The 26,321-nt window shown below is 40.7% G+C and overlaps 2 protein-coding genes across 5 annotated transcripts in view; one reads left to right on the top strand and one right to left on the bottom strand.

The window, feature by feature from the left end:
* Positions 1-1,003: 1,003 nt before the first annotated feature.
* SAXO2 (stabilizer of axonemal microtubules 2) lies at positions 1,004-18,490 on the bottom strand. Its single transcript, XM_029237066.1, is given in 8 exon segments — positions 1,004-1,129; positions 1,131-1,448; positions 1,450-1,728; positions 1,730-1,898; positions 1,900-1,987; positions 9,215-9,414; positions 16,143-16,322; positions 18,381-18,490. Coding segments are annotated over 8 exon segments (1,398 nt in total). The 5' UTR covers positions 18,419-18,490.
* Positions 18,491-18,594: 104 nt separating this feature from the next.
* EFL1 (elongation factor like GTPase 1) overlaps positions 18,595-26,321 on the top strand; it is a 133,124-nt gene continuing 125,397 nt past the window's right edge. For 3 of the 4 annotated variants that reach the window (XR_003795911.1, XM_029237905.1, XM_029237906.1), the window contains exons 1-4: positions 18,595-18,697; positions 19,464-19,573; positions 22,410-22,477; positions 23,959-24,043. Coding sequence is in view for 3 of the 4 variants with exons in the window: in XM_029237905.1 (XP_029093738.1) it covers positions 19,483-19,573; positions 22,410-22,477; positions 23,959-24,043 (244 nt within the window). In the remaining variant the exon portion in view is untranslated. The remainder of the gene's footprint in view (positions 18,698-19,463; positions 19,574-22,409; positions 22,478-23,958; positions 24,044-26,321) is intronic. The other variant, XM_029237907.1, reaches the window with a different exon arrangement.

Here is a 26,321-nt window from a genome sequence, read left to right as displayed (position 1 = left end):
GTAGGAAGAGCAGATATTCTTTGACAAATGAAGACACTGAGGCTCAAAGACAAGAGTCACTTGCCTAGGATGGCACAAGTAGAAACTGGTTTCATTGGAACTTGAACTCAGGTGCTTTGATTCCCAACCCACAGAGCCTTTACTTGTCACACCACAATGCCTCTTTCTAATTTGAACACAGCGAGGAGCAGTGTAGCCATCTTGACACTGCCAACCAAAACTTGACTCAGGGTTCACTATGCAGATGCCTTGAAATCTAAGGAAAAAAATACTGTTGTATTGAAAAAAGAATCCATGCATCATTTTCAATGAAAATAATCCATGTATCATTTTCAATGGTGTTCTATTAGTCCTAAGGCACTTATAAATAACTCATATATGAATAACCCTATAATTTCCATAATTATAAACACACGTACAAATGATAGTAGATTGAGGCAAGCTACCAGAAAGTATGTTTGGATTAAAATAGTTCGGATGGGAATGTACATTATGCAACTCTCAGAATGCATATTAAAGAACAAACTTGGTTAAAGTATTAATACAAAATGGGTTTTAAAATCCTGATTTCCTGGGGCTTCCCTGGGGGCGCAGTGGTTGAGAGTCTGCCTGCCAATGTAGGGGACAAGGGTTCGCGCCCTGGTCTGGGAAGATCCCACATGCCGCGGAGCAACTGGGCCCGTGAGCCACAACTACTGAGCCTGCGCGTCTGGAGCCGGTGTTTCTCAACAGGAGAGGCCGCGACAGCGAGAGGCCCGCATACCGCGATGAAGAGTGGCCTCCGCTTGCCGCAACTAGAGGAAGCCCGTGCACAGAAACGAAGACCCAACATGGCCAAAAATAAATAAATAAATAAAATTAAAAAAAAAAAATCCTGATTTCCTGTAACAAATTTTCTAAATCTCGTTTAAAAATTTAAAACATGATTTTTTTCAGCTCTCATAAACTTTTTCTTCTACCATAGAAAATTGGTTTTGCCCTTGGGAAACCAACGTTCTGTTAGTTAGCTTCCTTTTAAACATGATTTGATGATTAGAAGGCCTTCAGCCGTGGGAGCGATCGTGTGGAAGAATTTATGACCTCGGGAATTTGTATGTTCAAAGATATAACCTGGAGGAGAAGGATAACTAGGCAGGGCAGATTTCCTGTTTCTTTGGTGCACACTTGGGAGAGTACACGGTTACGTCATCAAATGGAATAGAACTCTTAAAGGGAACATTTACAGGTTTGCAACTCTCTGTTGGAATCAATTCATGTGGCATATAGTGAGATCTGAAAGTGCTCAAACCATCAAATTTTCCAGATAGTTTGGGGATCTGCTGCTCCTGCTTAATATTAATAAATCTTTGACAACAACTTTCCCGTGCTGGAAAGTCTTCCTTCGTGGTGCTTTTTCCTTGGGAAGGAAAACTGTTATTTTTTCTACGAGAAGCTGGCCTGATGGGAAGCAACAACACATCTGGCCTCATATGGAACATAATCGATGTGGCTTGTGCTGTGTAATTGCACGATACCTGCGGGAGGGACATACTCTTTTACTTTCTTGACTTCGGGTGGTGGGATTTCCCATGGTTGAAAACTGTCACGGAATTCAGTGCTTCTTTCAAACTGAGCATTTTGGGACACTCTGGTGTATAGAGGTCTGCAGATGTTTGCATTTTCACCAACAAGCCCCTGGAAGTCATATCAGTGAGTTGTGAGATCCTCAAAAGGTTGGTTGGTTGGTTGGCTTGTAAACTTCTTTTGGCCTTGCAAACTTGAATTCTAGCTGATGAGGTACGTAATCAAGGTGATGACTTGTATCACCATTAAAGGGGACTGTAGAACGTTTGACTGCAGGGCTGGGTTTAAAGCTTTGCCTAGGCTTTATCTCACAAGGTACACAGTCATCCTGAAATGCTGTTTCCAAATTTCACAGTAGGGGGATAGTAATTTTGTTCTTGTTTATAAAGTTCACTTTTCTGAATGTCCCAAGCTCTATAATCATCTTGAAAATTAAAAAACAAAAAAAAAATAGCATGTATAAATACTGAAGAAAACAACCACCTTCTAAAAATCATGACTGACTTTTCTCATTGCCATCCTTTCATTTCTTTTAGAAATCTGGACACCAATCAAGTATGAAGTTTCACTGATTCCCCTCAGATTTACGCTTTTTTCTTCACTTCCACTTTCCTTTCCCTATACTCCAATTTAATACGTGTAACTTCCCACTTTAAGATTCTTGTGATTACATCAGGGAATGGAACATCTGAGCCTGATTGTTGATAGTTTTTGAAAGCCAAGAAGGTTGTGTTTTGGGTGAAGACAGAGTTTAGGAGATTATGGTTGTGTTCCCAGGAACTGGTTGGGATTTTTGCTCTAACTTACAAAATGCTAAAGTAAAACATGAAATCTAGGGATTACCATAAAATCAAGGGCCCTGATGTGTGGGCAAAAACGATGTAGGTATTACTCCTTGCTTCGAAGGGACTCCTCAAAGAAGAGAAAATTTCAACTCCATTGTACCCTAGGAAGCCTACAGGACTCCCTGAGCAAAGACACAGGCTACAGGGTATCTGGTACTGTCCCAGAAAGATCACTGGCTTCAACTTTTCCTCTGGAGAAAACGGGCTTCAAGGCATTCCTGAACGATAAAGGGTCATCTAGAGGTGAGGAGCAAAAACTGAGTGCTTTCTAAAGTGTTAGAAATTGTACGTGGAATTTAGAAATGAATATCAGAGCTGAGTCTGGGATTTAGTGTTAAATACCTTAATTCTGCTTCTTGCAGCTTACCTAGACCATGGATGGAAAACTGAAGTGCTTATATTTCAACTGAGGGTTATTTAGGTTTTCCATTTCTAGATAAGAAAGGTGGAAAGCTGAGAACTACTACAGAATTGACTTCACCCCAAAATATGTATTTCTAAATACCAAAAATTAATTTATAAAAGACAGAAGATATGCAAGATAAAGAATTGGAGTCTAGGCTAAAGTCCATGCACTGTTTATTGGAAAGGCCAAAACTCAAATGCTTGTTATGTGGATACCTCCTTTGAGGAGACAAATTCCTCAGCCATAGGCATTTCTGCCAAGATTGCCAGGTCTTCAACCAAATGATTACTCCCACCACCCTCAAGCTACAAATGTGTGAATGAGAGTGGACACCTGACCTAAGAGCAGGCGATCTGTAGGGTAGTAGAGACCTGGCAAGAAACAACTTGGCAAGAAAAGATGACCTGGGTCAAGCACATTCTCGTTCTTGTGAACCTAAATTTGAAAATACGGAGCGAGATAAAAGTGGGAGAAGAATGTAAAAGGATGCCATGAAGCAGAAGTGGAGAGCTATGGTAAGTTGAAGACTTCACAATAGACTTGTAAGGAAACAGAGATGATACATGGTCAGAGGAGGCCAGTTAGGAGAATGGCAGTCAGAGAAGACGTGTAAAGGGAAGTGAAGATGCTGTGAGAGAAGCCATGTAGCTCATGGCAGAGATGAAGGGAGCAGCTCTTCCCTCAAGCTTCCTCTGTACCTGATAGCTTTCCGTTTCCAGTTCACATAGAGCTTTACCATAAACTCACTTTTTCTTGAGGCACCAAGAAGGCATCTCTGTTGTTTGCCATCTAAAGTATAAAATTATAGCACTATTTTTCAGTAACTAAAAGGAAACCATAGGATGTTATTGAAGACGTATGGTTCCTTATAAACATACAGGGAGAGCCTTTGTTGCCAAAATGTCTACAAGAAAACGATGTTAATTTCATGAGAGAAAAAGAGAATATTTCTCCCTTAACAAACAACTTTGGTTTTCAAAAAGGAAGCAAGAATTTGGACACTGAGAGACAAGGTTTGACAGCATGTGTCAGCAAGAATATCAATTTCAGATAGCTGCAGAAAATTGATTTGCCTCTCATAAATATTCCTATGCTCATATGCCTAGAAAATTTATTATTTGCTCTAGAATATTTATTAATAACATTCTATAGCAATGCCTTAAAACATCACAGTCTTTATTAACATCATCTATTCTTAGTATCTTATGACACTTATGGAAAGAAAATATAATGCCATCCACATCTAACAATGCAGTTTGCTCATTTGGCAGCTACAGTATTACCCTTGTTAGATAAGGGCAATCCAGTTGCCTCAGCTCATTCTTTTACTTTCTAGATTTTATCTAGACAGGAAGCTTGCTTTCTCCTGAACAGTTTTAAGTCCATGAGGTGCTTGCATGTGTTTGCTCACCATGAACATTTCTATGCGGAGCTCCATCTCCATCCTTATATAGCGAGCTGTTCTAGGTTCTTCTTTGAGGACAAAAGTCCTCAGCTGCATATGTGAGTTCTTTTAGTAGTTGGGACTCTGTTCCCTGTGTTGTCTTACGGCACTAAGGAATTGGGGCCAATTTTTATAAAGTCAGAGGGCTCTATCCTTTCTTTCTCAATCTACAGATCATCAAACGAGCCTTACAGTTTTACCCCTACCTATAAGCTGATGACTCCCAAACTTGAATCTCCACTCCAGACCTCCCTTCAAATCCAAACCAACATATCTATCTTCCTACTAGACACCTCTATACAGATGTACAAGAGGTAAACTGAAGTTTAGTATGCCCCAACTGAATTCACCATCTTGCTCAGACTCATATTCCCCACAAACAACACATCAACAAGAAAACACTATTTTGAATTTGGTATCTCAGGTAAAGGTTTCACCCAGCTAATCTTCTCTCCCTCACTCCCTTCTCCCTGTTTCAAGTCATTTTCCAATCCTGTCAATTTTACTTCCTAAATTTTAATTTTTGCCTTCTTGAGGCAAACATGGAATGAATAGCAACCTGATGAAATCATCAAAGAAAAGAATAAGGAAATAGAAGAAACAATAATGTAAAATAAGGTTCTACAGAGTCTATAGTGAGATCCTTATTTTCATTCTTGATATCTGTAGTTAGCGTCTCTTTTTTTTTTTTTTTTTCTTGGTCAGTGTGGTTAGGGTTATTCAACTTTATTATCTTTTAACAGATTCAGCTTTTGGTTTCATCGATTTTCTCATTGTTTTTCTGTTTACAGATTCATTGATTGCTGCTCTTCATTATTTCTTTCCATCTACTTTGCTTTGGGCTTAATTTGCTCATTTTTCTAGTTTCATAAGATGGACCCTTAAGCTGTTAATTTAAGACTGTCTTCTTTTCTAATACAAACATTTCATGCTATAAATTTCCCTCTAAGCATTGCTTTAGATACATTCCACACATTTTAATATCATATTTTTTCATTTTCATTAAATAAATATTCAGGGCTTTGTAGGCCATATGGTCTGTGTTGCAACTACTCAGTTCTGACACTGTAGCATGAAAGCAGCCATAGATAATATGTAAATGAATGGCATTGCTGTGTTTCCATAAAATGTTATTTTTGTGCAATTTATAATTTGTATTTGAAAGCTGGATATTGTGTGTAGCACAATAGAGACTGGGATAAATAGTATTTATGTCCAGAAATGGATATACATCTTCATTTGCCAGGGCTTTAGTGAAGGGGGTTAAGTCAGCTCAATCAGTAGCTGAGCTAGATTTGGCTTTTGTTGTTGCTAGGCTTACCTTCAGCGTACCATCAGCTTTAAATTCCTTTGGCATTATCTTGTGCTTTGGAGCGGGGGGAGAGGGGGGCTGGTTTTCTTAATTTCTGCGCCATCCTCAGCTTTAGGCATTCTCTTTGCACCTGCACCTCACAGAATGTCTCTCTGTAACCTTGCTTCTCTCCAACGGTACACTGTTGTTGCTTGTTATTCAGTGCTCGGTAATCTGGTGGGTGTGTGTGTGGAGGGGGTGTTCCTCTGTTGTCCAGGTCCAGGCTCAATCTTTTTTTTTTTCAATAAATTTAGTTATTTATTTTAGTTTTGGCTGCGTTGGGTCTTTGCTGCGCGTGGGCTTTCTTTAACTGAATTTATCTTTAGAATTTATAATTTAAGAATTTATCTTTACTTGGTTTTCAGAAGTTTGACGACAGTTGCCAGACGTGGCTTTGTGTTTATTCTGGGGTTGGTTGAGCTTCTTGAATCTGGAGCCTGATTCCTTCATCAATTTTGGAAATTTCTTGACCATCACCTTTTTAAATATTTCCTGATTCTTCATAGTTCTCATAATGTTTTACTCTGTGCTGGATGTCATGTATAAGAAAACCATAGAAACTAAAATTGATGTTATTTTCAACAGAAGACAGCTTGCTCTTTCCTATGTTACGCAGGTAGGATATGGGGCAGGTCACCTTGATCCAGTCAGGAACTGAGCGCGGCTGGCATTCAGCGGCACCTTCAGTTAGACATAGTCTTCCTCTAGTTACAAGTTTCTCAAGGACAAGACCTGTGATGTGTTTGTGGTTGAGCCTTCATTTTAGTGGGACTTTCTCCCCTAAGCACCTGCTCCCAAGTGAGACTGTGGGATATTTCTGTGGGCTCTTTCTAGCCTAGTCCTCTAGCCCACCATGCCCCCTAATCACTCAGCAGACATCCCACAAGGAAAACCAGTCACACATCAGGGGTATTTACAGATTCCAGTTGGTCACACTGGCCTACATGTCAGTTGCTCCTTCCCCTAGGAGGGTCTCGCTGCTGATGCTACCCTAATCTTCAGCCTTGGCCTAGACTTGACAAATGCTCCCAGAGAAGTACACAGTTGGCCATCTCAGCTCATCTAGGAAGGGCTCCCCTGTCTCTGTAATTTAGTTCTTTGCTTCTATTTAAAAAAGGTTTTTAAAAATTTATGTATTTTTTTAAACTGTTTCAGTGGAAGTAATGGCTCTCTGCCATCTGCTATATCCTATCTGGTAGCAGAACTCAGAAATGTTAGTGGCTACCAGAAAAATGTTAAGTTCCTCAGTCTGACAACCAAGACTTCACAATCTGATCTCAACCTACATTCTTGGAACTATACACCAGTCTCTCAGATCCTGAAATTCTCTGGTTCCCACCATGTTCACTGAACAACCCTCTTATTTTTCTGGCTTTATGATTTTTTTGCTTATCTCATCCTAGCTTTTAGGATATCCCTCCTCTTTCTATGTATCAATACTTACTAGTCTGTGATGCATTCCCAGACTAGCCTGGAGTGATATCTTGCTTAGTCTAAGTGTTTGAAGCCCTAATTGTTCCATTAATTTTCTAGTGAATTATTCACCCCTTCTTGTGATATCTCATATTTTTATTTCTCGGATGACTATTTAATTCTTCAGGCTATTATTGCTCTTTTTTCTAATCTCAACTGTAAAGTTTCTAAATGTCAACAACCATGCTCAATTCAGATCTCTATTCCTTATAGTGCCCTGCACACAGAAGAGTAATCCCTAAAAAGTATCAAATCAAATACTGACCTATTTTCATTATCTACATTTTAATCTGAATGAATTTCTAAAGCAAGGCTGCTAGGGGTAGGTATGTTTCTGTCTAAGAGCCACCAGTTTCACAGAACCACATCTCCAGAATCTAGATGTCACCCTTCTCACCATCTTGTAGAGTTTTTCGTTTTTGTTTTTAATCATATCCCATTTCTGCCTTTGCTCTGTTCTCTAATTCTTTGGTGACAGTGACAGTCTCTTCCCATTGTGATTTCTCTTCAGCTACAGACCTGTCCTTCAGTAGGTATCTACAAAACCTGCAGTACAATCATCACGCAGAACGACGAATTATTCCCTTGGCCCTTAGTATTTGTTGTCTCATGCCTGATAACCTGGAAATACAAGGATCACTTTTCCTCACTAGGGAAGATGAGGAGAGAGAAGGCCAGAAGGAACCCAGGAATCCTCAACATTGGATTACGGGAGTGGAAGTACAGGAATCTATAGGAAACCCAGGTAATGAGAAGCCAGAACTAGGGTTGGTGTGTATGTGTGTGTGTGTCATACGTAAATAGTCACAGCATCAAGGAATATCAATATTGTTGTATTTTTAAATAGACTTTGTGGGGCAAAAAAGAAAAGAAAATCTTACTACGGTTGTTTAAAAGACCTAGTACAGACATTTCACCAATTATCTTTTATGTCAAATTATTACACAATACACTATCTCCTCTGCATACCAATAAACATATATCTTAGCAATTACTATATGCTACATTAGATTATAACAATATATTTGTTCACCACATGCATTGTCTTAAAAATGTGTCCTTTGTATAGATCTCCCTCCTGGGCTGACATATTGATCACAGCATACTGATACCATATACTTTAGTTACCCATTAAACTGGTAAGAGTGACATTTAAAGAAAAAGTATGTATTCAGTTATTACTGGTTTAAAGTATAAATCATTACTTTTATTGTGGATGGCATCACTCGTACAAAAGGGCTTTATATTAGGACATACCCATTCAGTTATTTCACATAACTAGTGAAAAGGCTTTAAGCCTAAATATGCAATTACATTACTAACAAAAAAAATACAGAAAAAATATGAACAAGATAGCCTATTGTTTAAAAATAAAGGACCCTACTCCCTGCCAAAAAGCAACAGACTATTATATAATCAGATTGATTTTTGGAAAGAAACTGGTCGTACGTTGTAGTCCTTACTCTTCCAAGTCAGTTGCCAGGAGGCAGAAGGTATTCCATGCTGGAAGTCTCGGAGGAGCAGGTTGCCTATGTGGTGCTCCAACACTGTCTCACTGGGTGGACAAGCCTATTGTATTCTGAGGTTCAGTATCAGGGACCATCTGCTAACAGATGCAAGCTTCATCCTCTATTCCAGCCTTTATCAGTATAAAGGGAGTATTTTGGTTCTCTACCTGCTAACTCTTTTGCTTTATCGGTTGGTTCAGAACTTGAATGGAGAAGAGGGTTGCTCTTTATTTGACTTTCTCAAAGGCTCTAGTATGCTCAGTAAAGTTTCAACTCATTCTGGGATGGAAGGAAAGGAACAGTGCCGACTACAAGTAGCATAATGTGACAAATATGACATAATGCTTGTTCAGTGGTATCCTTTGTTTTCATGGTTTGAGATAGAGAAAACTAATTAAGTGGCTGAATTTGGACAGGAATCCAGGTCTCTTAACTCTCCATCAAGCAAATAGTCTGTTTTTTTCTCACTATACAATACTATTTAGACAACAGAGAAAAAAGTTTTTCCTAAGCCATGGAGACTTAAGTTTGGCAATGCACCAAAATCATGATTTGATGTTAGATCTCAAAGCTGGAAGTAAGTTTTTGCTTTATGGCTCTTTAATTTTTGAAATGGCAAGTTACCTTTATAGGCTGGGACAGTATCCAACTTCCCTTTTTTAACTTGTCTCTCCAAAGGCCGAGCTATTGCCACACGCTGCACTCTACAAGAATTAAGATGCCATTTGTAGGCAGTACCAAGATCAATCTCCCCCTGCTTTGGTTTATATTCTTCTGGTGCATGGCGAGGCTGTTTGACTATTTCATAAGGACGAGAATCCGACCTGAAATATATAAATTTGAAACATAGCTTCACAGGTTCTTTTATTTCTAAGTATTTCAATGCAGTATTAAAATTTTCCAGACTTTTTTTTACTTGAAAAGTCTAAGAAGATATTAAAATGGTGATGGTTGATAAGCTACCTGAAAGAGATTACTGAATTCCTTTATGTCCTATCCAGTGACTACATGTAAGAAAAATAAATGTCAAAAATCCTAGTTTTCAAAACAGCTTTACAATGGATCCTCAGTTAATTGGATCTTACATAAATAAAATCTTCAAATAACTGAATTTTTTCCTAACCTGGAAGGAAATCTTAGGTTAAAGATTTAATGAATCTGAAAACAATTTTAACTATATCGCCTGGGTCCATTTTGTCAAAATCCTTATTCATCCTATTAAAGACTCTAATAAACTATTTGGGCATGCTCTCTTCTTGAAGTCATGTTGTCTTTCTGCTCATCATTAAGTAATCAATTAAAGAAACAATTTATGTATAAACTCTGGCCTTTAAACATAAATCATGTTCGTAGTGTTGATGTGGGTCTTATCCATCTTCAGATCCCCAGAAGCCCTTGCCAGGGATAGGAGTCATATGGTACCCTAGCCACCCTGGGCATTATATAACATTATGTGGCAGAGGTAGTACTGCAGACACTGAGGTTGTCTGGTGGGGTGGTGAGACCACAGACTCGGACTGATCAGACTACCTGGGTCCAAATCCTGGCTCTGTCATTCACCAGATTTATGATGTGGGGTAACTTACCCTGTCTATGCTCCAGTTTCCTTAGATATAAAATAGGACAATAATACCACCTACCTCATAGGGTTGTTTGAAGGACTGACACATGCATGCATGTGCAGCATACACATGAGTGTTTAGTACACAGTAAGGATGATATGTTAGCTCTACAAATTACTAAAAGTCTTCAAAATTGCTTTTTTTCTTTGGGACACTATGGACTGTTTCACTCATTGTATCATTTATTTAAACCAACTTGTATTAATCAATATTTTCTGTATATGTCCATAAGCTCCAAAAACCAAAACTCACTGAATCCCTTCTCTAGTCACGATATAACCTCTTAGACTTGTTAACTCCATTTCCTCACCCCCATCAACCCACTTCAACCTGGTTTCCAGCACTGTCACTTCTCTAACACAGCTTGAAGGTGCACCATGACTTCTATGTGATTAAATCCACCAGACCTTTTTAGTCCTCATCTTACTTAACCTCTCAAGTCCTAATTGACATTATTGCCCACTCCCTCTATTTCTGAGAAATTCTCTCTCCCTGCCTTCCTCATTATTTCTTCTTGGTCTCCTACGCAGCTTCGCCCTCCTATAGTCAGTCATGAAGTTGGGCAGTTCCTCGACACTGGGGCTACCCACTCTCCTCTTCTCACCCAACGTTCCCTCCTGAGGACAACGCCTCTACTCCCACAGCTGCAATTACTAACTATATGGAAACACCTCTCACACGTACATCTCCACTCAGACCTCCTCTCTTAGCTCCGTACCAGTTTTTACAGTGGCCTGTTGGATATTCAATGGTACCTCAAAACTTAGTATACCCCTAATCAAACTATTTTCCCCCAACAAATCTGGGCCTATTGGCTTGTTCCCTATTTTACTGACTGGCATCACCATCTCTTCAGCTGTACTCAGAAACCTAGGACTAACCCTTCATGCCTCACCTCCCTCCTATATTTTGTTCATCATCAACTCCTGTCAATTTTGCCTCTTAAATATCTCTTAAATCCGCTTTTCTCTCTCTCATCACCATTCCAAGCTTTCATAATAGCTCATTCAAATCAATTCAATACCTTCCTAAACTCACTTACTAGTTCTCTCTCCAATCTTTTCTTACATCGCACCCAAAGTAATCCTTTCACACAAAATTTGATCAGGTCATTCTTGTCCTCATCTCCCTAGCCTCTTCCTCAACTCTCTTTCGTACCCCCCTCAACAAACAAACATACAAACAAAAAACAAGAAAGAAAAGAAACCTTCAATAGCTTCTTATTGCTCTAAGGATACAGAAAAAACTGAACATGGCCTCTTTCACTAGCTTCAAATCACACCGTGCTTCCTCTTGCTTCCTCTGCTCCTGCTGGCCTTCTCTGACAATTTCCTTCTTTCCATGCTCCTTCCTGCTACATGCTGCTCTCTCCTTGGAAGGCACTTTCTTACAGTCTTAATCCAGTCAATTGCTTTACAGCCTTCAGATTTTAGCTCATTTTTCTCATTTCCCTGATAAAGTCAAGCCTCTTATTCTGGATCCGAAGTTACCTTGCGCCTATCCTTCATAGATTTGATCACTGTTGCAATTTTATACTTATTTTGAGTGATGTTTTTGACTGCCACCTTCACGAGACTGCAACATCTGTGAGCACAGAGATCATGACTGTTTTGCTCACCACTGTATCCCAGGTGCCTAGCATAGCACCTGACACTTAACGAATGCTTATGAAATATTTAGTGGATAAATAATAGTAGAAATCCCATACCTCTGCTTCTCAAGACATCTGAGTTGTTCTTTGCTCTTCCCAAATACCAGCTAGAGAGGAATAGGCTAAAATGCAATCAGGAAGTAGAGAGGACAGAGAAAGCTTAGAAGTCTTAGTTTCTCTAGTAAGATTAGTTAAGAGTTAGAAAGTTTACCTCCAAACCCAAAGCAACTTTCTATGGAGAAGTAGTAAAGGGTAAATGCACTCTTATTCATCTGATATATCCTAAAACATTTGACATGTCTGGAATCATACTTTCAGGGCAGACTTCCTGCCATCTCTGGCAATCATCTACTGTGCTACAGCTGTAATGCTATAAAGGATCAAAAGTCCGGTACAAGTCCAGACATCTGCTCTTTACACAGTCTCTTCCTATATTATAGAAAAGTATAGAACAGAATGACACATGATTCTTTGTTTGTACAGATGAATCAGCTGCTTTCTACTGCCTAGTCAACATGGTCACCATGAGGGAGTCAAGCAAGAGTTCCAAACCCCTCAGATATGGCTCTTGGAAATACTGCTAGTTCCCTAGTCAAACTATGAAGAAAAGGTCTAATGTTTTAGTAAGTGGAAAGATGATGATTTAAGAAATGGAAGTTTTACTTTTGTTGGCATATTTGAACCTTTTGGGAGTTGGGACATTTCTTTTTTTATTTTATTTTATTTGTTTACTATTACAGGCTACTTGAACAAGGCAACTGAGAAAGCCCAGAATTGAAAAGCAATTGCCTTTTAAAGAAAGATGTGGCAGGTTAAACTTTCCTGGTTTTAACACTTCGAGTTGGTTAAATGCAAAATCTTTATTCAATAAATATGAATAGTGTGAAATTTATTTCAAATTTCCGTTATGAATCATTAAGGCATCAAGAAAGAAAGGAATAGGAGCTTCCCTGGTGGCGCAGTGGTTGAGAGTCTGCCTGCCGATGTAGGGGACACGGGTTCGTGCCCCGGTCCGGGAAGATCCCACATGCCATGGAGCAGATAGGTTCGTGAGCCATGGCCGCTGAGTCTGCGCATCTGGAGCCTGTGCTCCGCAACGGGAGAGGCCACAACAGTGAGAGGCCCGCGTACCGCAAAAAAAAAAAAAAAAAAAAAAGAAAGGAATAAAGGTGAAGAGAAAAGAGCAACCATTCCCATTTGCTCTGTCTCAACCAATTGCTCAATTCCTTCATCTCATTTACTATAATGTGTAGTTATCTTGTTTACCTGATTTTTGTTTTGGGACTATCATTCCCACAAGACTATAAACATGGTGGGAAAGCCCTTCTTTCTGTTCCCTGTCATTCCCAGTGAACAGTCCAATACCTGCCCATTGCATTGTGTCTGTAGCAACAGAATCACCAGCAATGCTGGTTAAAAATGCATATTCCTGGGCTTCCCTGGTGGCGCAGTGGTTGAGTCCGCCTGCCAATGCAGGGGACATGGGTTCGTGCCCCGGTCCGGGAAGATCCCACATGCCGCGGAGCGGCTGGGCCCGTGAGCCATGGCCGCTGGGCCTGCGTGTCTGGAGCCTGTGCTCCGCAACGGGAGAGGCCACAACAGTGAGAGGCATGTGTACCGCAAAAAAAAAAAAAGCATATTCCTGGGATCCACTTCATTGTCTACTGACTATTTTAGGTGGAGCTCTGGAATCTGCAATTTTAACCTTTCGAGATGATTCCAAATCACACCAAAGTATGAGGGAAGTAACTGGAATCACCAAAGCACTGCAAGGGTTGTCTGAAATGTTAAAGGTATAAGTACTGCAGTAAAAGTTTGAAGGTCTCCACCTTTGCTAGATAAGTAAAATAAACTCTATCTGAAATGAAAAGAAAATGGATAGCACTAAAAATTAAAGTTGTTACAGAGCATTTCAAAAACCCTAAATTATAGAAGGCTGATGTATGAGTTCCTGGAAAGCAAGAACCTCTCTTTATTGATAATTTTATACTTAATGCCTAAGACTGTACCTTGAATACAGTGTACACATTGAGGAAATAGAGAAAAGAACCCATTGAACTGACAAAGATCAAAAAAGCTGAGTCCAAATGAAAAGTTTAGGCTTAAATGGACTTTTTTGTCTTTCACACACTGAGTAAATAGTGAGTGCCTACTATGAGCTAGTAGGCATTGTAACAGGTTTCTGGAAATAGAATGCTGAGATAAGAACAGACATAGTTCCTGCTTTCATGGAACACTGAAACTAATCTAATGATAAATAATAGGCAGATGCTTTGAGAACTTACATAGGGGACTTTTACCTAGCCTGGAAACTGGATGAGTGTCAGTGAAGGCTTTTCAGAGTGATAACTGAGTTAAGAGGTATAGGTTGAATAGGCATTAATTAGGGTAAAGAGGCAGGAAAAATTCCACACAGGTAACATAGTATCTTGGAAGGCTCTGTGACAAGAGAAGCCTGGTACTTCCAAGAAATGAAACATGTCCTATGAGATGTAACCGTAAGAGTGCAAAGGGCATTACAGTGAAAATAAATCAGAGAAGAAAGCAGGGAGCAAACAATGAAGGGATTTTGGTATACATTAAATATAATGGGAAAATATAACAGCAGTTTTAGCAGGGAGGTGACATGATTAGATCTGCATTTTAAAAAGGTCATCTTACTCAACATCACTAAGTATTTAGAGAAATGCAAATCAAAACTACAATGAGGTACCACCTCACACCAGTCAGAATGGCCACAATTAAGAAGTCTATGAATAAAAAATGCTGGAGAGGGTGTGCAGAAAAGGGAAGCCTCCTGCACTGTTGGTGGGAATGTAAGCTGGTGCAGCCACTATGCAAAACAGTGTGGTAGTTCCTCAGAAAACTAAAAATTGAATTACCATATGATCCAGCAATCCCACTCCTGGGCATATATCCAGACAAAACTCTAATTCAGAAAGATACATGCACCCCTATGTTCATAGCAGCACTATTCACAATAGCCAAGACATGGAACCAACCTAAATGTCCATCGACAGATGAATGGATAAAGAAGATGTGGTACATATATACAATGGAATACTACTCAGCCATAAAAAAGATCAAAATAATGCCATTTGCAGCAATATGGATGCAACTAGAGATTATCATACTAAGTGAAATAACTCAGAAAGAGAAAGACAAATACTAGTGGTATCACTTATATGTGGAATCTAAAATATGGCACAAATGAACCTATCTACAGAACAGAAACAGATTGACAGACATAGAGAACAGACTTGTGGTTGCCAAGGGGGGTGGGGGATGGGGAGGGATGGACTGGGAGTTTGGGATCAGCAGATGTTAACTTTTTTTTCTTTTTCTTTTTTTTTTTTTAATTTATTTTGGCTGCACCAGGTCTTAGCTGCAGCATGCGGGATCTCCAGTTGCGGCATGCAGGCTTCCCAGCTGCGGCATGTGAACACTGAGCTGTGGCATCCACGTGGGATCTAGTTCCCCAGGATCTAGTTCCCCGATGAGGAATGCTCCCCTGCCTTGGGAGCACAGAGTCCCACCCACTGGACCACCAGAGAAGTCCCAACAGATGTAAACTATTATATATAGTATGGATAAACAACAAAGTCCTACTGTATAGCATGAGGAACTATAGTCAATATCCTGTCAATAAACCATAATGGAAAAGAATATAAAAAAAGAATGTCTGTATGTGTATAACAGAGTCACTTTGCTGTACAGCGGAGATTGGCACAGCATTGCAAATCAACTATACTTCAATAAAAAAATAAAATAAAAAATAAACAGTACATAAAAAGGTCATCTTGGCTAAAGTTAGAAAACAGATCAGAAATGCAAAAGCTAGAGTAGATACAAACACAACCATTAGGAAGCTGCTGCATTCCTCTAGGTTCTGGTCACAATGGAAAACAGATAAACTCAAGAGATTTTAGGAGGTTAACAAAAACAATCAATAGAACTTTTTATATATCCCCTTTCCTTCTCATTTTTCTCATTTAACTTAATTCTCATCTTTCTGTTTTCCTCAAGTTATGACTCAACTAGTCAACTGGTTCAACTTAAATCAACTAAATAGTTTAAAGAGTTTAAAACAAAAACACCTTATTAAAACCAGAAGAGTGGGACTGGGATTGACATATACACACTCATATGTATAAAATGGATAACTAATAAGAACCTTCTGTATAAAAAATATAAAATAAAATTCAAAAATTCAAAAAACAAAAAAACCCAGAAGAATGGGGAGAAAAATAGGTAAAGCAAACAGTTTCTTGATACTTACTTAAATGTTGTTACTCCTTCCATTTTACAACGATATGCTGGAAATTCTTCCTTGGGCTTCAGACTCTGAGGTGGAAGAACACTGCCATACACAGGATAGTTTTCCAAATATTCAGCTGTGGGACAAGACAAGTCAGAATTTTCATAAATCCTTGTGGTTCCATGTGGGCAATGATGTCGCCTATGCAAACATAAATAACTTATCATAGTTTAACTCACATGAGCAATTGTATATATACATTGCAGAGAAAACGATGTTCTGAGATAGATGGTTGTTTTGACTGATATAGTGAAAGAAATAGACATTTGAAAAGATTTAGTTACATAGTATGAAAAAAAAAAAGATTCAAACAGCAAGATGAAAAAGTAGCAGATGCAGGTCAAAATTTCCCTGAAGTGGTCTCTTTGACAATCTTGATCCTCCTAAAGAGAGGCAATGTATTGAAATATTAATGAGTTTGTTCTCCTTGTTTTTTCCCCCTCCTTTATTTCAAGCAGGTAGTCAGGACCCTGACATTTCCTCCTTGCAGGACTTTTGGAAGGGCCGAGGATATAAGCTGCCTGAAGTCAACATGTTCTCCTGTCTTTTTAAACACAATTCATGAAGAGATGAAATCAGATGTCCTGCTGGAAATGAGGTCCTAAGAGTAAACAGATGGTCCTGGACTGCAAAAGAGGGAAGAGGGGACGATTCCCCAGAGAGAGGAAGGAGGTAGAAGATGAGGGGGAAGGAGTTCATAGAAGAGCGGGCATCTTTGCCCCATTCTATCAGTGATCCAGGAGGTGGCCGGATATCAAGAGTTGGCTAGGTGGAACCCTACAACAATGGCTCCCAGCTTTGCCAAGATTCTTGAACCTCAAACATAAACTTCAAAGCAGCGGTGGCACCACTCTTGAAGGGATTATGTGAACTCCAGCAAGAGACATTTCAGTGGGAAGCATTACCAATGTTTAAAGCCCAGAGAAGACTCCTCTTGCATTGGCAATGCCTCTGCTCCCTGGACCATTTTACTGCTTGGGAAAAAGGAAGCCTCCAACATAATGAAGACTGAAATTTCCTGACAGCTGGATGGGAAAGGAACTTAGGTTGGATAGAAATTAATTTAAAGATTAGAAAAAAAATTAATCAATTTTTTTCCCCGTCAGGGTTTTCAGATATGAATCAAATCCTCAAAGGCTGACTTATCTTCTAATCTACATCCGATTAGTAATTAAAAACATTTACCATGAAACTACGGGGAAACTGCTTTCCATCACCATGTGAAGTGTTTTTCCTTTGGAGGGGATTACAGTACGACAGGATTGACATATTCATAATATTTATTTAGCAAATAGTCGTCTAATCCCTGGGTCAGCAAGGAAGCTGAGGAAGGAGATGACTGCTTACAGCTTAGGCAGGACTCACTGACCAATTCTGGGTTTCAGGAGACTACCTACTACCTTTCCAGTCCGTCAGATCCCAAAGGAAAGCAGTCTGGATGGGACTGGGAACGGGAATATGGTTAGGCGGGAATGGAAAGCTAGGAACAGAAGAAAGCCTAACACAGGTCGAAAACTCATAGACTTGCACACCGTTCTACTCTCCTTCCGTTTCCTTTTATTTATTTATTTTAAATTTTGTGGGCATAGGGGCTTCCCTGGTGGCGCAGTGGTTGAGAATCTGCCTGCCAATGCAGGGGGCACGGGTTCGAGCCGTGGTCTGGGAAGATCCCACATGCCGCGGAGCAACTAGGCCCGTGAGGCACAACTACTGAGCCTGCGCGTCTGGAGCCCGTGCTCAGCAACAACAGAGGCCGCGATAGCGAGAGGCCCGCGCACCGCGATGAAGAGTGGCCCCCGCTTGCCGCAAATAGAGAAAGCCCTCGCACAGTAACGAAGACCCAACACAGCCAAAAATAAATAAATTTAAAAAAAAATTTTGTGGGCATACACTCTCCCCGTCGGATCAGGTCTCCACACTTGGCAGCCTGACATCCAGCCGCTGCTACACAGGCGTATATCATCCCCCTGGCGCCATAGCATTTCAGTTTGCGCCCGTGGATAGGAGCCGACAAAGCAGAACTGCTTAACCCGCGGTAGCTGGCGGGTGAACAGCGAGCATCTGCGGACTCGGGTATAAGTGGGACGTCGCTGGGCCCGCGTCCTCCACCTTGGCGGGGCGGCCACTCTGAGGGCTCCGTTCCCCGAGACCCCAGCTCGCTTCCAAGCCCCGGCGGCCGCCACACCGGCCGTTTCTTACCCGCAGGTACAAATCTGACACAGACACCAGGTCCTCATGCTCCCGGCTCGCGGGACCAGCTCCACAGCTTCTCCGCAGCCGCAGCTTCTACAACTCCACCGCGCCGGGCTCAGTCCAGGTAACCGGCGGGGCGCGGCTAACGGATGCTCCGCCTGCTTCCGGCGGCGCCAGAGACGCAGGCGGGTCAAAGGTCGTGCGTTCTCAGCCCCGCCCCCGGCGCGCGGGCGTAAGGTGGACGCGGAGGTCAGGGGGCATGTGATACGCGTGGTGTGGTGGGCGCTGTGAATCGAGCTGGGCCGGCTGGGCGGCGGCAGCCGGTAAGTGCGGGCCCGCAGGCGTCCGGGCGTCCTCTTCCGCCAACTCCAGGCAGTGGGGGTCCCGGGTCGCCGCGGCGGCAGGGCGTGGACGGAGCTAGGAGCCAGCCCGGGCTGAGAGCGGCTGCCGTGCGAGCGTAGTGTCCGGGCCGGCCCGGCCGTTTCTCAGTGCGGACCCGGGATCCTCAAAGAAAAAGGGAGTGAGGATAAAGGGAATGTAGAGTTGAGGGTTTGTTTTTTCTTGGTTTCCCCAGTGTGGAAAGGAATGGAAGACGTTCAGTGCACCTGCACGTGACCCCAAAATGTAGTCGGGAAGCTGGGTGTTTTACCTCCAGTGAAAGCAAGTGGGAGTGATAGGAGAGGCTTGGAAAAAGATCGAGCAGGGGAAGAGAGAGATGTCGGCATCTTCTCTCTCTCCTGCATAAGACCCTTCCAGTATGTAATCACTGACCTGGAGAAATAATGCCCGAGTACACAGTACGGGGCAGAGTTCCAGGTGTCACTGTGCACCCAACCCCCACGAGCTTTGTGATTCATCGCAAAGGGTCGATCCGGAAGGATGAGTAAACTCCGCAAGTACAGTCGTGGTACAGTATTTGTTGAAGTGCTCAAATTGGACTTGCGCCTGGGTGGGTCCGTCCCTTCAGTAAGCATCCGTTGGGTTATTACTTTAAGGGACTCGAGAAGTCTTGTCAGCTCCCAGCAGTAGAAACTTTTATCTTTTAACGCCCCGATGTTCAGCCATTTGTAATACATGTTTAACTATTAGTCACAGGAAATAAGTGACCATGGTGCTGAACAGTTTGGATAAGATGATTCAACTCCAGAAAAACACGGCTAACATCAGGAATATCTGTGTTTTGGCTCATGTTGACCATGGTAAGAATCCTTTCTAAATGGCTTATTTTCAGTAATTAAGGGGGTGTGTCTCCGCACGTGTCAGTGGAGTGATGCTGTGGGCAGTTGAGAGTGATGCTTGCTAAGTTGCAAGTCTTATTTCCTTTAAAACTTTGCTGTGGGAGGAACACAGCTAACTAGTGATTGTTATTCTTCTATGTAGTATATTTTGTTGTCTTTTAAACGAGAAGTTGAGTTTTTTAGTATTTGTCAAGTATTTTGAAATGGCTTTGTAGTATAACACGTCTGTAGCCTTGACATAATGTCCTCAGAGCCTGTGTTATGTGATTCTGTTTAACTCGTCCGATGTTTTTTGAACATCTGCTAAGTTCGAGGTATTTTGCTAGCTATGTCAGAAGGCAAGGATTTATGCACAGGGCACCAGCCCAGCTATATAGAGAGGTGATTTGGGGGTTGAGGCAGCACAACATGAGGTAGGCAAAAAGTAGACTCTAAGGTTTGAGAGAGCTGGAGGGTCAGGAAGCTAGTAATGGGTTAAGAAAAGGGCTTTATAACAGTGTTAGAGATGACCCCCCGGAAGAATGATTCAAGATGGCAGATGGGGGCACACATTTCAAGTGGGAATAATGTCAGCAAGGGGAGAATGAAATGTATGTGACCAAAGCACGGGACATGAGAGGGGGACAGGGATGCATGGTGCTTAGCTTCTCACAGACATTGCTTTCATACCAGAGCATTGCCTCCTGCTAAGCCCGCGCTTGGTTTCAGACTCCTTCTTAGTTCACGTAGCCACAGCAAAGTGATAGGATTGGGAGTGTGAAATAAAACCTATATACCATCCTGAAGGTGAGGGAGTAAGAGAGAAAAGTGAAGAGGTAGGCTGGGCTGTATCTTAAAGAGCCCTTCATGCCAGCTAGGCACAAGGATATGGGTTAAGTGCTCCAGCTCTGGAGTTAGACAACCTGAGTTCAAAACTCCATTTCAAGTTACTTTGCCTTTTTGAGCTTCAGTATACAGCCTCTGTGTACTGGAATAAAAACCAAACCTACCTTATAGCATTGTGAGGATTAAATGATGATAAGGAGAAGCCCTTGGCAGGTACGTGCTTTATCATGAAGATGATCATTGGCATTTATTATTAGGTAATAGGGACACATTGGGAGAACAGAATAAAGCAGGGATGTTGTAATCAAATAGTACTTTCGTAAGAATGGTCTGGTGAGAGTGCTTTGGATGGATTGAAGGGCAGAAAAGAGGTTAGGTGGCCATTGCCATTGGTAAAATAGTTGAAGTAGTTACGGGAACTAAAGGAAGAGGTGATGGATCACTTTGTAGGTGAAGGCAACTGAGAATGAGTTTTGTATACAAATCTGGTGGCTAACCCTACCCCATGAGTTTCTGTAATTATGCTGCTCACGTTTTGAGGACATGATGTTTGACAAAAGTATTTTTTTTGCTTTGTGAATTAAATCATGCGGCAAGTCAGTGGCATGTGTGTGTACAGCAAATTACTTTAAAATTTACCATTTAAAAGTATATTAAGATAATACTATCCTAGAAAACCTGTGATTCATTTATTCATTCAACAGATAATTCATTGAATTTTTCTTATATGCCAAGCCTTGTTCTGGTCCTAGGGATACAGTTGTGAATACAGCAAAGTCCCTGCTTTCTTGACACTTGCATTTGGGGGGATATATGCTCTCCGTACTTAGAATGTTCTACTCCATTGGAAGCAGGAAAGTGACGCTCTAGGGTTATATGCTAATACATAATATTTACATGACAAGCACGTAATACAGTATTAAAGGTCCAAATGGGTACTTGAGTATCATAAGAATTTCTTTTATTATTAGAGTAGATTCCTGGGTTTATGTTTGGATACTAGGTAGCATTGGTCACTGCAGTGTAGCTGATGCTCTCCATTGGCTTGCAAACAGTAGGAGATATGGATAAATTTCATGAATTTCTTTGCCAAATGGGTATTTTCTTCAGACAGTTTAACTGGCCAAAGCCAACTGAGGCCATACATGGGGAAATATGGCAAAAGATAATGTTCCATTGTTTTTTGGTGATGTTTTACCCAGTATATCATCCAGAGGAAAAAATGATTGCTATCCAAAAGTGCTATCCTTTTGTCACGCTGAGCTATCAAGAGTTTAAGTTTAGGGCTTCCGTGGCGGCGCAGTGGTTGAGACTCCGCCTGCCGATACAGGCGACACGGGTTCGTGCCCCAGTACGGGAAGATCCCACATGCCATGGAGCAGCTGGGCTCGTGCGCGTCCGGAGCCTGTGCTCTGCAGCGGGAGAGGCCACAAAAGTGAGAGGCCCATGTACCGCCCAAAAAAGTTTAAGTTTATAGGCCTGGACACAGTTATGGATATCTGAAGACTGATGTAATAATTACAATAAACTTGATCAAATTCTTTGTCGGACAGATTTGAGTAACTGTAAAAGTTGTTTGTCAGACGTTTTATATTTTGATTGGCACAGTGGTTTTTCTTATCACTTAAGAGTCTGTGCATTTTGCTCTGTGTAAATTATGCCTGAATTAAAAAAATTTTTCTGTCCTTAAAAAAAAATGTTGCTTGACGGATTTTAAAGTGAGGTTGATCCGCAGGGTTGGCAATACAGATTACAGCACTGTGGAGTGCTGGAATCTGTGTCCTTCCAGATGACGTTTTGTTCAAAGTTCTAATTAAAATGCCTGTTGTATCTTGCTTCACTTAGTATAGGTAAATAGGAAATATTTGCTAAACCAGTTCTATGGTTAGATGTTAAATTTGTCGATACAATCTACCTACCTCACCCTTTAAAAAAAAGAAATCGATTTAAATTAATATTGTTACTTTAACAGGAAAAACTACTCTGGCTGACTGTCTTATATCTAGCAATGGCATTATCTCCAGCCGCCTGGCAGGCAAGGTACGTTATATTTGATATATACTTGCATTTCAGTTAGTATTAGCAAATCTACAATGTGATGAGTCCTTCGTTGTGTTCTTAAAGATCGAAAAAGTATGAAGCATAGTTCATGCATCTAAGAAGCTGCCAGTCCATTTAGCAAGATAAAAGAGATCGTTGAGAAAAAGTTATTTCTATATTGCTTTATGTTACTTTATATTAATATTTTATAAGTGCAAGAATGAGTTTTTGCAACCAATCATTTGATAACCTCGCATGATTGTGGAAAATTTCACAGGTGGAAGAGATGCTTCACGGTGGGAAATAATGTGGATAAAATGCATGAAGGCTAATTTGTGGGTTGTGCTTGATTTGAGTGGAACGTTTGCCTATACTTATAAGGAAAATGGTGCAGGTAGAAAAAATGTATCAGATTACAAAGACGTTGAAGGCTAACCTAAGTACCAAAGGAAGCCTTCTGAAGCTTGAGGGTCATGACAAAGGAAGATCATGTTTTACGAAATGAAATGATAGAGACCTTTGTTTTTAACTGTGAACTGAAAGAAATTGGAATAATTTATTTGCAGTAGAAAGATAGAGATGTTCCTCCCTTCAGTGAATTTACGATATAGTCAGTAGAATTTATCAGGTGACTGGTAATATAGAGAAGAGGAGGTAGAGAAGCAAAATTGAATTAAAAAAGTAGACCTAAGAGACTGAAGGAAGACTTGGGCATTTGAGGCACGTTGGGTGGGGAACTGGCCGAAGATACTGTCTATAGAAGGCTAAAAAAACTGGGTTGAATGAAATAATAAAGTGCTTTTATTTTTCCCAGTTGAGAAGTGAGAAAAAGTACAATAACTCTAAAGTGAGTAGATGAAAGGAAATAATAAGCCATAAATTAATGAATTAGAAAAGATCAATGAAGCCACAGTTTGTTCTTCAAAAAGATTAATACAGCTAACAAATATGATACAGTGATGGTGGACACGTCATAGTACATTTAAAGGTTGAATCCTAATGTAAGCTATAGATGTTAATTAATAATAGTCTATTGATGTTGGTTCATTAATTGTAACATGTACCACACTACGCACTAATATAAGATGTAAGTAATAGGGGGAACTGTGTGTGTAGGAGGGGAGGGGATGCTTGGGAACCTCTTTACTTTCCAGTCAATTTTTCTATAAACTTAAAATTGCTCTAAAAAGATAAACCTATTTAAAAAAATACTAGCAATGTAAACAGTTTGTGATTGTCTTGCACTACAACTGATAAAAAGTTAGAAATTGATCAGGGGAAAGGAAAGGTGGAAGAAATAAGTGGTACTAGGAAAGAAAAATGTTGCAGAGATTAAGAAGGTAATAATGGGACATAACGAACAACTTCATGGCAATGAGCCTAAAAGTTTAAGTATTTAAAACAAAAATCCAAATCAGTCCATTTTAATATTACGTTTTAATTCATTGGGAAATACGGATGCATATGTTGCATTTTTACAGTTAAGGTACATGGACAGCAGAGAGGATGAACAGGTCCGAGGGATCACTATGAAATCCAGTGCCATTTCACTACATTATGCAAAAGGTAAATCGATCTGTGTTTTAAAGAACAATGGTTTTGTATCTTTTGTGTCCTTTTTTCTCTTCCTGAATTAGTTTCAGGCCTCAGGTTTTTTGCTTTACATTCCACAAATTTCATTCTGGCCTTTCCAGATGATCTGTTGTCAGATCAGAGTCAGGCTGTCCAGATTTGAGTACAGACGGGGACCTCTGACTGGCTTGAGGGCAGAAGAACTGGCAGCTCACACTTGCCCCCATCCACCCAGGTGATTGTATAGATTTCTTCAGAGGGAAGGTCTGGAGTCTTAGGACCTTGCTGGTTCAGCCTTACTGTCCCATTTCCTTGCTAGGTCCTCCTTCTGTCCTATGGCCTGCCTATTAGATCTAGAGTCTTATTTACTTGACTGTGTACGCACTGCCATGATCACTATAGTTTTTATCCCCAGATGAGGATGCCATTTTTTTTGTTGTTGTTTTTTGTTATTTTGTTTTTTTGCGGTACGCGGGCCTCTCACTGTTGTGGCCTCTTCCGTTGCAGAGCACAGGCTCCAGACGCGCAGGCTCAGCAGCCATGGCTCACGGGCCCAGCCGCTCCGCGGCATGTGGGATCTTCCCGGACCGGGGCACGAACCCGTGTCCCCTGCATTGGCAGGCGGACTCTCAACCACTGCGCCACCAGGGAAGCCCCAGGATGCCATTTTGACAGTAACACTTCTAGGGATTTATCTGACTCGAAACAGTCATACAAGCACGTGAGATATATATTCATTGACATTCACTCAAAAGTTTGTATTAGGGAAAAGAATGCCAACAACCTTACATAGTTAAGGAAAATAGTTATGGAAAATAGTTAAGTAAACTGATACATCCATGCTGTGAAATGCTATTCAGCTGTTCAAACAACTGTTTGACCTATATGTAATTATATAGAAAAGGTAAAGTAGGAGACAAAAAGCAAGTTGCAGAGTAAATACTTATAAGATATGAATGTGTTTTAGTAATAAGAATATATTATGTATATAGATAAAGATGTCTGGAAGGACACATACCAGAACCTTAACTGTAGTTATTAGTGGCTGGATTATGTGAAACTTACACGTTTCAAAATATTTATTTTGCACTGTTTGGAAATTTTACACAAAATGTGAATTTTTATAACTAGAAGAAAATAATAAAGCTATATTTCATTTTCCTAATGAACTGACCTGTGATTTATCCTTCATATCTCTGGCACTGACACCAAGGGTTGTACTATGTGGGACATGACTGTTCTCTTTGAGGTCAGTCTTATAGTGTTTTTGAACTAAACCAGTTTTGAAGCTTTTAGGTACATGAATTCCCAGTGTTTAGTATTTAAACTGATGCCTTATTTTTTAAAATCTACCTCTCACCTTTTAAACGTCGTCATTCTGTGATCCAGTGAATGGGTCAGTGGTCAGTTTATTTCTTTTCTCTCCGTATTTTTATAGAGTTCAAGACATTTGTAGCCTTCCTTTCTCCACACTCATTAGTCTGTTTTCATTTGAAGATGACTTTAGTGTCAATTTTAGTTGCTCTCTGGACTTTGTCTTCAGTTCCTTCACCCCTTTTTAAACCATTTTATTAAGGTTTACTTTATGTATCATGACCTTCAGTCATCCCAGTTCCCTTTTGTCTTTGTGGTACAGTGTTGCAGGAAAATGGCTATAGGTCCCAGGGAATTGAATGGTCTAATCTTCATTTTGTTGAACTGTATGACCTTGGGTAACTTGCTCTCAGACTGTCCTAGATATACTTTCTTGATTGCACAGAGCAGAGGCTTAAGCTAGCTTGGGATGGGGTGGGAGGGCTTATTGACAGAATATGTGTGAAATGATACTGGAAACAATCTTCATGAAAATCCAAAAGCAGGAGCATTACTGGAGTGACATCTCAAAGAAATTGAAGGCAGATGTTGATTCTGGATCCAGGATGGCTCTAGAGGCATCGGTGAAAGTTAACGGATCTTCCCTCTGGAACTCCACTGGCGTCCTTGGGTTGAGTTCTCTGTTTTTATCTGTTTTTACCCTGTAAGTCTTTTCTCTGTTTTATAGCTTTTGCCTACCCTTAGTGCCTCCATCTTCATGAACTCCCTTTTCCCTGACCCCTCCTCTCAGCTCCTGTTTTTTTCCCTTAGTTCTGTTGATTACTGCTGCTTTCTCCTACGTTTACGAGCATACATCTCAAGAGCAGGATGTTGCTCAGCTTGTCTTTTGATGCCAGGCTATGGCAGAGGTTGCACCTATGGACTGCCAGTCTGTGGTTGGATGGTCATCTCCTAGTCT

This window comes from Monodon monoceros, unplaced genomic scaffold (assembly GCF_005190385.1).
Source record: "Monodon monoceros isolate NGI ecotype Baffin Bay Population unplaced genomic scaffold, NGI_Narwhal_1 Super_Scaffold_21, whole genome shotgun sequence".
Lineage (NCBI taxonomy): Eukaryota > Metazoa > Chordata > Mammalia > Artiodactyla > Monodontidae > Monodon > Monodon monoceros.
Note: the sequence above shows the minus strand (reverse complement) of the source record. Positions and strands in the feature narration are given on the sequence as shown.